The 12500-nt window shown below is 44.5% G+C and overlaps 3 protein-coding genes across 5 annotated transcripts; 1 reads left to right on the top strand and 2 right to left on the bottom strand.

Moving 5' to 3' along the window:
* Positions 1-3169: 3169 nt before the first annotated feature.
* Positions 3170-4541, bottom strand: LOC136938269 (uncharacterized). The gene is made up of 3 exons (XM_067231572.1): positions 4192-4541; positions 3731-4021; positions 3170-3571 (listed from the first exon to the last, which is right to left on the bottom strand). Exons 1-3 carry the CDS (start codon positions 4486-4488, stop codon positions 3407-3409), a joined length of 753 nt encoding a protein of 250 aa, XP_067087673.1. The 5' UTR covers positions 4489-4541; the 3' UTR covers positions 3170-3406.
* A 1263-nt stretch (positions 4542-5804) lies between these two features.
* LOC136938093 (uncharacterized) lies at positions 5805-8836 on the top strand. Of its 3 annotated transcripts, XM_067231329.1 has the most exons (6): positions 5805-5810; positions 6478-6689; positions 6828-6974; positions 7147-7306; positions 7382-7542; positions 8142-8262. In XM_067231329.1, exons 2-5 carry the CDS (start codon positions 6478-6480, stop codon positions 7532-7534), a joined length of 672 nt encoding a protein of 223 aa, XP_067087430.1. In that variant the 5' UTR covers positions 5805-5810; the 3' UTR covers positions 7535-7542; positions 8142-8262. The 3 variants fall into 3 exon arrangements, with proteins under 3 accessions (XP_067087430.1, XP_067087431.1, XP_067087432.1); XM_067231330.1 differs by lacking the exons at positions 5805-5810; positions 8142-8262 and adding an exon at positions 8547-8836 and having other exon boundaries at positions 6414-6689; XM_067231331.1 differs by lacking the exons at positions 5805-5810; positions 8142-8262 and adding an exon at positions 7751-7793 and having other exon boundaries at positions 6414-6689.
* On the bottom strand, positions 7969-12332 carry LOC136937887 (solute carrier family 2, facilitated glucose transporter member 6-like). Its single transcript, XM_067231020.1, has 11 exons — positions 12254-12332; positions 11620-11773; positions 10894-11003; positions 10695-10791; positions 10399-10498; positions 10027-10238; positions 9769-9918; positions 9580-9688; positions 9299-9469; positions 9003-9148; positions 7969-8746 (listed from the first exon to the last, which is right to left on the bottom strand). Exons 1-11 carry the CDS (start codon positions 12295-12297, stop codon positions 8585-8587), a joined length of 1455 nt encoding a protein of 484 aa, XP_067087121.1. The 5' UTR covers positions 12298-12332; the 3' UTR covers positions 7969-8584.
* Positions 12333-12500: the final 168 nt, after the last annotated feature.

Below are 12500 nucleotides of genomic sequence, written 5' to 3'. Positions count from 1 at the left end.
GACCCCCCGTAGGAGAGAAAGTTTTAAACTTAGCAATTAGTGAGTCAGTTGGCTGAGCGGTGAGGGAGTCGGGCTAGTAATCCGAAGGTTGCCAGTTCGATTCCCGGTCATGCCAACTGACGTTGTGTCCTTGGGCAAGGCACTTCACCCTACTTGCCTCGGGGGAATGTCCCTGTACTTACTGTAAGTCGCTCTGGATAAGAGCGTCTGCTAAATGACTAAATGTAAATGTAAATTAGTGTTACCCACGAGGACCTCAACCTCCTCACCCACTGTCGAGCCAGACTTCTGACACCGAGCTGATTGTGTGTTTATATTTCTTGTCTTCTTTGAGGGTTTAGGTTGGTTCCGGTGAAGCGCTCACATGTGAAGCCCTCTGTGACATCATGTAAAAAGGGCTATACAAATTGAATTTGAATTATATTTTGAGCATACGATCCAAACGCAGAACTAATATGCTTTCTGTATGCACGCAAAGATTTAATCATTACAGGGCTTATTACAATTGTGTTTATATGTTGTGGTCAGCAATCACTTGATTGACTACACAATGTTTTCAGTTATCAAGCGCTTCAGGCTTACAATCAGATAATGGGGCCGTCTGAATAATAAAACACATCTATTCAATGCACCGCTTGAGTTTCTAACACAACTACAGCACCATCTAGTGGGTATAAGAAGAACTGACAGGTGTTCCAATGGCACTAGCTCCAGTCATGTCTACAGACATAACATATTAAACTGATTAATACTCAATACACTTTTATCTTTGAAAGAGATTTATTTTTTTCAAAAACTCAAATATTGCAGCAAGCATTGGCTTGTTATGTTTCAACCTTTTAATTAGAGAAAACACATTCAATTGAATAACATTGCAAAATGAATCAATTACAAGGCAAACACGTTACAAAATGGTTTTAAAATTGTACCTACTCTACCATGATTACTCTTAATCAGAGTGAGAGAGTGTAAGAGGTGAGGAAGGAGAAGCCAGAGCTGATGAGAAGCTGATGTTGTTGAGTTGGGTGATGGTCACACCTCACACAATGTAGTATGTCATTGTTTACTAGGCTAAAAAGAACCCAATCAGACCACATCTTGACCCTTACTGATCAACATATGACTACAAATGCAACAATGAGGTGTGAGACCGAACCAATCGTCCATTTCAAAGTGACCAGAGCCCTATAAAAATCACCCCAACACCCAACCATTTGCACCTTCCCACCCAGGAAGGTGCATACAATAAACATATACGGATCTTAATACAAAAAAAGTAGAAAAAGTAGAATGTATAAATAAGAATGTGTCCTTAAATAAGGATATGTCCATGTGCTCATCTCATCTGATTGTGCGTTATCATATGCGTGTGAAGACTGTATGCATAAGGGAAGTCCTTTCCACAGTAAGAGCAGAAGTAGGGTCTCTCTCCTGTGTGGATTCTCATGTGTTTCCTCAGTACGTAGCAACGCTGGAAGCTGGCCTCACACTCTGTACAGGAGAAGGGCTTCACTCCGGTGTGAATTTTCTTGTGAGCCCCTAGATCCCTTTTACATTTAAACTGACTTCCACACTCGTCACAGCGATGAGGTCGCTGGTCTGAATGGTATATTTGGTGCTGTGACAACTTCCCAGAAGAGTTGAAGGTTTGCCCACACGTGTCACACGCGTACGGCCTGACGTCACTGTGAGTCCTCATGTGTTGTTTTAGTCCGGATTTAAAGTGGAAAGCTGAGCCACATTCTGGACAGTCGTAGGGTCTTTCTGCTCCGTGAGTTCTCAGGTGGTCATTGAGGCTATCCTTACGGATATAGCTTCTACCACAGATATGGCAACGGTGATTCCTTTCTCTATCTCCACCTTGGATTTTTGTGTGGTTCTTTTTTGGAACAATGTCACACCCTTCCTTTTCACAGCCGTCTCTTGGCTCAGATGTTTCAGGGAGATTGTTAGGGGTGTCTGTATTTTCTTCATTTGAGACCTTAATGAGTTTGTACATTACAGTCTGACAAAACTGTTCTCCCTTTCCTTCTGCACAGTTTGTTAAGATTAAGACCTCAGCCACTGTCTTATTCAGCTGTTGTGGTTCTTCAGTAGTGCTTTGATTTATAAAGTCCTCCAAGAAGTCATCAAAGCATTCAGTTGGATCATTTTTAAATGTAGTTCTGTTGCTTTCTCTTGCTTGCTTACCAAGGGGAAGCCTTTCGAGTTTTATACAACACCGTTTATTCACACAGTCGGAAACTAATTTAGACTCTAGATTAAGAGTCATATCACTTGAATCAAGAGCTTTTCCAAAGTTTGAATCTAAATTGCTGCTTTTTATGTGATAATCCACTGTCAGGGCATGTTCTGCCTCCTCCGCCGCGGTCTTGATTTCTTTGAAACTGGACATTGTTGTCTTTTAATTGACCTTCATTCAATGCCGCATCAATTTGTCATATCCATTTGTGCTTCCTACCATGCCTCTTCATCAGAAAACTTGTTTCACAGGATCCACACTGTCGCTGCAGAGAAGGCTTGGGTATAACCAATTGAAATCCAAAGTTCTGCAGCTTTGTCAACACGGAAGTCCAATTACAGATCTAACATAGCCTACTTCTATAATATTTAAACATTGGGAATGCTTGAACACTAAGAAAGGCAAACGTGAAGGCATTCACAAATCAGTGAACGTTATTTTGCTCAGAAACAAAAACGGAGATTGCCAAAGAAGCTGAAAGTAAGCAGACTTGTTGCAGGTTACTATTCTATTTTTAGTTGCTAGTGACTAAATCTAACATAATTGGAAACATGAGACTCGACTCTTGCTATTTACTCCGAGGCTAATAGAAAAGAGCATCCTCTTTGTCCGAGGCTCGGAAACGCTAACAACCAGCTTTTGACGTCATACTTTGCGACACCAAGAACCACGTTTGACACCAACGTAAAAAAAGCACTGTTGCGACTTTTTCGCTAGATTTCCTTAATACTTCTCCATAGCGACATGTGTCATGTGTAGACTACAGGTAAAGTTAGAGGCTCCTGCAGTGTCCTAGGTTACATCAATTACCTTTTTTCTTTGAATACCTCAAATATTGCAGCAAACGTTGGCTTGTTATGAACTCAATCTTTTAATACACAGAGAAACGGCTATTTAGTAATACTGTTTATTACTAAAGTCAGAACAATCATAATGGTATGCACAACAGCAAACAAAATTCACAGCATGTTAAACACGTTTCAAAATGTGTTAAGAAAAAAAGACAATATTTACACATTTACAAATGTATATGTAGGACTACACAGCTGTTCTCATCCTTAACCTTATTCTCTTCAGACAGTCACGTGGGCTTGTAGTCCGCAGAGTACTTTTGTCATAGAGACACAACTGACCACCATCAGAGGTCATCGCTGATAGACAGGATTAGCTGACGGGGTCAATGTCCAGGTGTTTGGAGCTGATGTAGCCTAATATGGAGTTTCCTGTCCAGAGGCAGGCTCCAAGCAGTCCACAGTAGAGGTGGGTGGGGCTCCAGGACGATGACATCACCTGGAAGTGTAGCATGAAGACCAGTAGCAGCAAGCAGCCCTGAGGAAGTTCACAAATCTCAGGTCAGAGAGAAATCTACGTGGGTTAACGACAGGAGAACCAAGGTCAACTGGAGACAACCTGAAGAACCAAACAACCAACCAACCAACCAAAAAAAAACAAAAAAAAACTTCGGCTTCAGATCTGAATGACACTTACCGCTGTTCTGCTGACAAACACATAACACTTGTCCTCCTCAGCCTGGTGGTTCTGTTTAAAGTTCTGCTGTTTGAGGTTGCGTTTGAGGTTCTGTTTAAAGTTCTCCTGCTGGAGGTTCTGTTTGAAGTTCTCCTGCTGGAGGTTCTGTTTCAAGTTCTGCTGCTGGAGGTTCTGGGTGATCAGAGACACACAGCTGTCTCCCACCATCATGGCCCCGAGGGCCCGGGTCAGATGGAGGTGGAGAACATCCTGGGAACCTGCAGTGTGGAGAACGTCTGGGGAACCAGGCGTCTGGGAAGACACAGGGCAACTGTCAAACACAGCACAACAATACATAATGTGTACAAATATTTTTAGCAGGCGCTTTATCCAAAGCGACGTACTTGGAGGGAGCACAGTAATCAACAGAGAGAGTTTCAAACTTGTGTGTCAGTACGGTTCTCCACAACGTGTTGGTCTACCTGAGAACACAGCAGCCAATCAGGACAGGTCAACCACAGGAGCCCGAAGACAAGAAGGGCAACAACATCCATCTGAAGGAAGAACTTCTGGGAACTGTACTGGTTCTGGTGTTGAATACCACTGGAGGTTGATCCATTCTGGGTCTTACAATTTACAAATCTCTGGTTCTGGATCGCCTGCCAACCAGTGATCTGGTTCTGAAGGAGACTGTTGTCATGTGACTGGTTCTGGCTTCCACTTCTGGAGAACAGCGTGTTCTGGTGTTGCGGGCTGAAGCCTGACCGAAGCTGGGTCATGTTCTGATAAAACTTGTTTGTGTTCCAGTTCGACCTGGCCGTTTCTTGGTTCTTGCCCAGGTCCAGGGAGAAGAGGACCAGACTGCTGACCAGGAAGAAGGAGTACACCATCATGTCAAGTGTGGGAACCTGGGAAAACAGGAAGTTGTGGTTGGTTTTTACATAAAATAACATGACTGTGAAATACCCAAGTGGAAAAATAGGACACTTAAATAACAATAAGGTCTTAATACATTTCCATTATATTCATCTTTATTAGCACAGTTAGAATTGTATTTAAAATGGGCAGATTTTGTATATTCGTATAGGCCTACTTATTGACAACTTAAATATATGTTCATAACATTCACCTGGTTTGGATGCAGGCCGCGGGAACTGGTACCATAACAATGTTCCAGTAGGAGCGCGAGAAATGCCTGTTAAGGGACATTAAAGGTCAACATCAATCTTAACGTCCGAAATCATCAATCCCATCATAACATCATGAACAGCAGTTTATGTGGCAATAAAACGGTATGAGACTCACGATTAATCGTGAGGCTGAATGAGCGGAGAGCGACAATCGGTTGTCGCATTTGAAGAGAATAAACTTAATGTTGCTGGCAAGCCACACACACACTAGCGACCGCGTCAACTCAAGCTGTTGTGTGTTTGCTGGTCCCATTTCAGATCCATCCTTTGAAATGAAAAGAAAATGGCATAGCTAACATACAGGTTTACAGATATACAATGAGGCAAGCGACCACAGGAAAATAAAATAGGTTACATGTTAATTGTATTGAATTTGAATTTCTGCAACCTACTTGTTGATAGATTATCTTTAAAATAATACGATAAGCAGTACAAAGAAGTAGTCCGAATGCAATTTCGGCAGCGATAATTTGTCTGTACAGCATGCTTTCTCCTTTGGTCAGAAGCATCTTGGTTGGAGCAACGTTAACATCAATTTTCTGTGTGTGGCGGCGAGGCTTTATATGGTACATAATAGGCTTACACAACTCCGTTACCAAACGCAGTGGACAGAGGGCGGAGCTGGTGGTGGGGTTGAATAAGCAGCCCGCTGCGAGTTAGGAAGTTGGAAAACTATTTGTTGACACTGGCTTTTGGAAAGGAGTGTCTCCGTGAAGGACTAGTGAAGGCCTATTAAGAATCGCTTTTATGTTTAGTGTGTGTAATGAGACTGAATCAAACCTGGACTAAGCTATCTGCATCACCTATATGAATGGGAGACGGAATGGTTGTAAAGCCAAGCCTATAGCCTACATTCACTGTTTGATACAAGGTGTCTACAGTAGCTCTGCTAAATTTCTCTGCTGGATGATGTAAGAAAACATATAATCCATAGGCTTTTCCTCAGGAATTCCAGTTCCTTTTGGTATCAAATCCATAAGCAATAGCATATCATCACATGACTTTCCATGCTGTATCCTGAGCTAACAGGATTATTTTAGAGACTTAAAGACTACTAATATATCTAGATCACACTGTAGATATAGTACGCTACTGTATTTTCTACGTAACCAGTTATGGAAGCTGTGCGTGTATTATACAACATTTTTACGGCAGAGTTTTGGGAGGCTGCAAAAGCCTGGGTACCAGAAGAATCTGGCAGCTCGTTGTTTGGTTAAGGCAGCACGTCAGGAAATAGATAATCTGTCGACTGTAGCGTTAATTCAAAAAGCAGAAAATAATTAGTTCTGATCTGGGACGACAAAGGTAAGCCATTCTGATGGGTTAAATTGAGCTTGCTGTTTAATTGAGCAGACAGGCCACAGGGGACAGACTAATTGGACTCGCTTATAAAATGAGCAGCGAGGAAGCTCGTGCTAAAGCACAGGTGTAAACAATGAGCAATTAAACGCTACTTATAAAAGACATGGAGCAGCAAACGTCCTTCTGCAAAACTTAAATCAATCAGTCAAGGTAAAAAAAAGCAAAAGATAAACACATAAAGATACAGAAACACTAATTAATAAACCTTGAATTCAGATGGAGCGCATCGCCCCTGCGAGTCTTAATAGCGATGGCGGCGGCGGCGGCGGAGGCGGAAGTGGTGGTGAAATGATGCCGGAGGAGCACCTTGGAGATTCAGAGAAGACCTCCAGGGCACAGTGTGAGCTGGCAGCCTCTGCAAGCCCGCTCTGCTCTCCCAGCCTGGGACACACACCTGTCCCTAGGACCCAATGGGAAGAGCACCAGAGGTAGACCACCTTTCCACAACCTCCAGTTGTGGATGATCTGAGTGTTGCTTAGTAACACAGTCCCCTGACCAGAATATGACCTTGCATGGCTGCTAAATGTGTCCTTTTTTTCACTGATTTGTTTGGTATGCGTTTCAGTGAAGGTGATTTTGATGGTGGCTGTCAGGTGGAGGGCAGTGGTGACGAAGAGGAAGGTCTGAATGAACTGCAAAGGAGAATGAAGAGGGAGTTTCGCATGGCCATGAACACCAACAAAGGCTGTGCTATAATGGAGAGAAACAGAAGGTTGAGGCCTCATGCCTTGGTCAAAAATTAGATTTTAAACGTCCTATTTATGAACTACGAAAGTAGGGCTGGCCTAGAAATATTACATTTAAGTTCCCAAATTCCATGTTGTACTAGGGTTGCTTTGTGTGACCTTTGACCCTGACTCACTGCGTGTTGATTGTGATTGCAGGAGGAGGATCACATTGAGCTGCAGTAAACTGCGCAACTTGCTTCCCAAAATCCACGGAATCCGAGCTGACATGGTGACGGTTCTAGAGATGACCATCGCCTACCTGGAAACCGTCCAGGAGTTGGTCTGCTCGGGATGTCCGCCAGGGGTCATCCCACAGGTAAATGCTAATACACATGCAGGTGGGAGTGTGAGGGATTCTAGGACGGCAGTTGGCTAACTTTTACTTTGTTAGATCCTGTGTCCGCCAGAGAAAGTGCAGCGTGGATGGATGATGGAATCGATGCTGCGCCGTCCGCTGGGTAAAGCCTGCGCTGGTTACTCAGGTCAACAGGAGACTACATCCACTACCAGGTGCAGGAGCAATACAGCTAAATCTGCTAGATAACTTTGAGGGTAAGAAGCTAAATGTGGTTTGCTTGATAAAACTGACGTTTATGTAGCAGGGCTTGTCTCCTTTGACTAGAGGACTGTGTAAAGGCCTTGAGGTTCAAATCCACTTTGGGGTTACCTTGGTGCCCTGACATGACCAGGCAGTTTACAGGAAAAGCTGTCTTACTGCAGTTTGTGGAAAAAGGTCTGAGGGAAGTAATTATTGTTTCAGCACATTCTGAAACCAGGTTAACGAGTGGTTTCCTCATGCGGAGCATGGCGTTTTGAATGGCTGCCAAAACACAAAGTTCACTCATCAGTTGACTCAATTGAGATTGCTTCCCACCGTAGCGGCTCAGTGCTATAGCATTTCTCAGAACTAAGACTTCTAAGAAGTGGAAAAGGCAAAATAAGTTTTAAATGGCTTAAATGTAAGAACATTAAAACATTTGTTAAACTTTATTAAACCTTAAACACTTATTACACAAAATAAGTTACATGTGATGTTTGTAAATCTGTTTATAGCCTTTTTCACTTGGTATCACACACACACGTGAATTGAACAATGATCTGCTTGTTTTGGGCCGCTCTGGGCATGACTGTTCTGTTCTCGAATATTGTAGGTATGAAGACTGTATAAACTCTGTTCTGCTCACCGGGCCAAGATGGCAGATGGACAGTGTGCATAATCCCTAAACACTGTAAATGTTATCAACATCTGCACAACAATAGTAAAAATACTTCAGTAACATTTAAACCTCGGTGTGATTACTTGCATCGGTGTTGATGGTCTAGAAGTGATTTCTGTTCATGATAGGAAATTGAGGTTTTGTTTCATGCAATTTGAGGGGTCATGGGTAGGTACTGGGATTAAGTATTGGTTAAGTTTTCCATTGGGCAATTTTGATAATGCCTTTTGGACAGATGGGTTTGTTGAGGTCAGGTTTGTAATGGATGATTTCAGGTTAGATCAACAGGTCTGAGAATCAGAAATGTACATGGCAATTACGTTTCTGATTCCATGCCAGTAACCTGGGATGACGGCTGGTCTGCGGGTGTGGTCAGATCAGCCTTCATTAATGGTGAAGGCCCGTCCAGTCCGGAAGTAGTTCTCGATCTCCTCCAGCGAGCGGTTTCTGGTCTCAGGAACGACCACAGCCGTGAACAGGATGTTGACCACGCAGACCACGCAGAAGAACAGGAAGGGAACGAACAAGCCGTAGCGATCCTGTCAAGGAAGTCGCCATAATTGGTGACTCAACATCACTGTGTGAGAGCGAACAGCTATGATCTCTTCATGGGACTCCCTATAGTTGAATAGCATTTTTATACTATAACAATACTTGTATTAAAGCATGTGTTGATGTCTTATGAATTCATATTGGGGTGATGTCTTAACTGGATTTCTGAACAATAAATGTACCCTCAGGTATTATAAAAAAAAACCTTGAACTTAATGAAGCAGTGAGAAGACGAGCGCTCACCACCACGTCGATGAAGCCGTGCGTGAGGCCGTAGGCTGTCAACCAGCTGACCCCGACACACAGCCCTGAGGCCACGCCCCTCGCCCCCAGTGGGAGGATCTCTGACATCAGCAACCACGTGATTGGTCCCCAGCCCATGGCGTAACCTGGAGCAGGGGATTAAAGCAGGAAGTTGGCTTGAACCTGTTAAATACTAGAAACTACAAATATTGGTTGAATACGAAAATTATAGATTTAGTCCTTAAAGAACATCAAATGAAGACTTAGTCAAAGATTTTGCCCCTGTGGACACTCACCGAATATGAACAGCATGAAACTGATGAGGGGAATGAGAGTAAGAGGGTTGAAGGCTGGTGCATTCTGGGATATGTAGTTGGTGGCTATATACTCAGTTATATTGGGCTTGGGGCAGGGGGTGGTGTGGGAGTAAATGGTTATAGACAGAGTGGAAATGAACATCAGGAATCCTACAAGGGAAGAGGGAGAAGAGGAGGATTACTTAATCTACTCTAATTTACCAATAAAACATGTTCTTGGACTGTGTTGGATTTTGGATGACATTCTACAAATCACTCACCAGAGGTGTAGAGCAGAATCTTGCGCCCCGCCTTGTCCATCAAACTCGCTGCCAAGGCAACAGACAGCAGACGGACAGCCCCCACTATCACAGCGTCGTACCTGGGTGCCTGAAGGAGACAATCGGCAATCAGTATACTGATCCTGACCAATTAACAGCGATGTTGTGGTCTGGTGTGGGAGTGTTTACAAGGGAGATGTTGGTCCTCTGGAAGATAGGCTCCAGATACACCAGGATGGGGGTGATGCCCATCAGCTGCTGCAGGAAACGCATCACCACGGAGATGAGGATGGGCTTGTAGTAGAACGGAGTGGTCAGCTCCGCCCACGTGACTTTACCCTGGAGGACGAAAACAAACACACGCCCTTCTTCTTCAAACTTCCTAGACACACACACACAAGCCATTTGTCTTCAGAGATCCCGGACACACACACACACACACACTACCTGTGTGGCAATGCCGGTCTCTATAGCCTGCAGCTCTCTCCTGTAGTCAGAGTCCGGCCCTCTCAGCCACTCCAGCGCCCTCCTCGCCCGCTCCCGGTGCCCGTTGGTGACCAGGTAGCGGGGCGAGGAGGGCATGAAGCAGAGCAGGAACAGCATGAGGAGGGCGGGAACCTCCCCCACCACCGCAAGCCATCGCCACGGCAACACCAGGCCTGCGAGGGGAGGTGGACAACACGGTCACACGGGAACACACACACACACACGTACTGAAAGTCACGCACAGGGGTTTGATCACGAGTGTAAACGTAGACCATGTCCAGACACACACAGCCACATATACACACATTCTTGGAGTATGAAAGGGGTTCTCACCCAGGGCGTAGAGAGCCAGAGATCCGAACACGGCGGTGATCTGAGGGCACGAGCCCAGAGCGCCCCTCACAGACGGGTGGGAGATCTCCGATATGTACACCTGCAGACACACACAGAGACAGCACTGTGGGACAGCACTGAGAGACAGCACTGTGGGACAGCACTGAGAGGCAGGACTGTGGGACAGCACTTAGAGACAGCACTGTGGGACAGCACTGTGGGACAGCACTGGTGTTGAAGCAGCGTAGCCCGGCTTACTGAAGAAGAAGAGCGCACGAGCACACGCGCCAACCTACCGGTATAGAGGCGGCTGTCATTCCCCCTGCGATGCCGGTCAGGAACCTGCCCAGGTGCAGCATCCAAATGGCCTGGGCTGAGCCCATCAACAGGTACCTGGGAGGGGGAGACCACGTTGTGCACGTTATTATAAAATGTGGTGAAGAGGACTGTGTTGTTGTGTGACAAGGAGAGACCCAGAAGCGCAGTTACACCTACCCAACAGTAGATGGCACTGCTGAGGCCATGATGCTTATCTTCCGACCAATCAGGTCATTCAGCAACATGGCCCCTATACCCCCTGCAGCAGCTCCCAGTGTGAAGATAGACTGAGGGAGGGAGAGAGAGAGGAAGGGGGAGAGAGAGGGAAAGCGAGAGAGGGGGAGATGCAGAAGGAGAGGGAAGGAAAGGGTGGGAGGGGGAGGAAGAGTGAGAGAGGGAGGGAGATAGAGAAGGAAAAGAAGATGGAGAGGGAGAGAGAGAGAGGGAAGGAGAGAGAGGGGGAAGAGAGGTAGGGAGGAGAAAGAGAGAGGGAGGGAGAGAGAGAGATTTTATTACAAATATATGAAGAAATATACTAACCACTGCCTATGTCTCAAAGCCCTCAATGTCTATAAATACACTGTTTTTGTCAATTTTGGGACACAAGTCTTGGGAAATCCCCCTTCTCTCTGTCTTTTACAAAAGAGTAACACTTTCAGTGATGTGTAGATTTCCACACATGTGAATACCGTTCAAGCTCTATTGACCAAATAGTAATTGTATATGTGGCACTTACATGTACTAACTGGTTGTAAAATGTTGTTAATACTTGTAGTCTAAACTCTGACTTCTTTTCTCCTTTAAACAGCTTGTTTTTTATTTATTTTTAAGGAAACGTTTTTCAGTAAAGGTCAACATGACCCGGTCTCTATACAACTGTTACTGTTACTCAGTCTCACTCACCCCAAACTGCGCGACCTGCTCCGTGTCTAATCTCAGCCGGGGGTCGTCGATGACCAGTAGTTGTGGGATGACCGGGGAAGGATACACCAGAGAAAAGCCGAAGTTAAAGTTCCCCAAAACAGCTGAAAAAACTGCGAGGTACAGCCTGCCATTTCTGCGATAACAGAGGGAAAAAATGAGACAATTATTGCACACACATTAACTTAGGCTGTGGCCTGTACTTAAGTAGATTTTTGTAGTATCAGTACTTTAGTTCACTATTTATTTTGCTGACAACTTTTTACTTTCAAAAGTGAAAGTAAAAAACACGAAAGTGTGAAATAAAGTTTCGAACGGTTAAAAGATCAGATCACCCATGGCCATATACGAGGGAGATGTTTGAAATTAAGTCAAAAAAGATTCCTGGTGAATGCGCTGCGTCCAGTTACCAGCGTGACACTAAAACAGGTAGCCTAGTATTAATGTTTTACTATAGGCCTATACTTCTTTACTTTATCTTGAGTGGAAAAGTGCAGTCAGTAGCCTATACTTCAACCTTTTAAACATGAGTATCTGTAGTTTGCCGTCTCTGGCTGGGGCCTATTTATTTTCATTAAAAAGTGGATAGGCTATAAGCTGAAGTTTCAAGGCCTACCTTGTACGCAGTGGTCTCTCTAACAATCCTGTCTTCTCATCCATCTCTCGTCTGGTCAAGGAAACTGAGCTCTCCGGCGTCCAACTCACAGCAGCCGAACTGAAAGGAAAATAAATGTTTCGCAATTTAAGAATTTCTTCAGCTTTGAATAAAAAAGAAGAACTGATTTCCCCCCAGTTCTGACCTTTGTTTGGTGGTTGGGACATCATTTACCGTTTGTTTCACAAATGACTCAATTGGGTCATCG

This window comes from Osmerus mordax, chromosome 28 (genome assembly GCF_038355195.1).
Source record: "Osmerus mordax isolate fOsmMor3 chromosome 28, fOsmMor3.pri, whole genome shotgun sequence".
In the NCBI taxonomy this organism is placed as follows: Eukaryota; Metazoa; Chordata; class Actinopteri; order Osmeriformes; family Osmeridae; genus Osmerus; species Osmerus mordax.
Note: the sequence above shows the minus strand (reverse complement) of the source record. Positions and strands in the feature narration are given on the sequence as shown.

Coding starts and splice junctions, on each gene's coding strand:
- LOC136937887 (XM_067231020.1), bottom strand. CDS start 12,297: ATGGATGAGAAGACAGGATTGTTAGAGAGACCACTGCGTACAAG. Junction 11,774..12,253: donor GAGAGACCACTGCGTACAAG/GTAGGCCTTGAA, acceptor CTGTTATCGCAG/AAATGGCAGGCTGTACCTCG. Junction 10,792..10,893: donor GCAGTGCCATCTACTGTTGG/GTAGGTGTAACT, acceptor TCCCCCTCCCAG/GTACCTGTTGATGGGCTCAG.
- LOC136938269 (XM_067231572.1), bottom strand. CDS start 4,488: ATGACCCAGCTTCGGTCAGGCTTCAGCCCGCAACACCAGAACACGCTG. Junction 4,022..4,191: donor ATTGGCTGCTGTGTTCTCAG/GTAGACCAACAC, acceptor GTGTCTTCCCAG/ACGCCTGGTTCCCCAGACGT. Junction 3,572..3,730: donor TGTTTGTCAGCAGAACAGCG/GTAAGTGTCATT, acceptor GAACTTCCTCAG/GGCTGCTTGCTGCTACTGGT.
- LOC136938093 (XM_067231330.1), top strand. CDS start 6,478: ATGGAGCGCATCGCCCCTGCGAGTCTTAATAGCGATGGCGGCGGCGGC. Junction 6,975..7,146: donor ATAATGGAGAGAAACAGAAG/GTTGAGGCCTCA, acceptor TTGTGATTGCAG/GAGGAGGATCACATTGAGCT. Junction 7,307..7,381: donor CGCCAGGGGTCATCCCACAG/GTAAATGCTAAT, acceptor TTACTTTGTTAG/ATCCTGTGTCCGCCAGAGAA.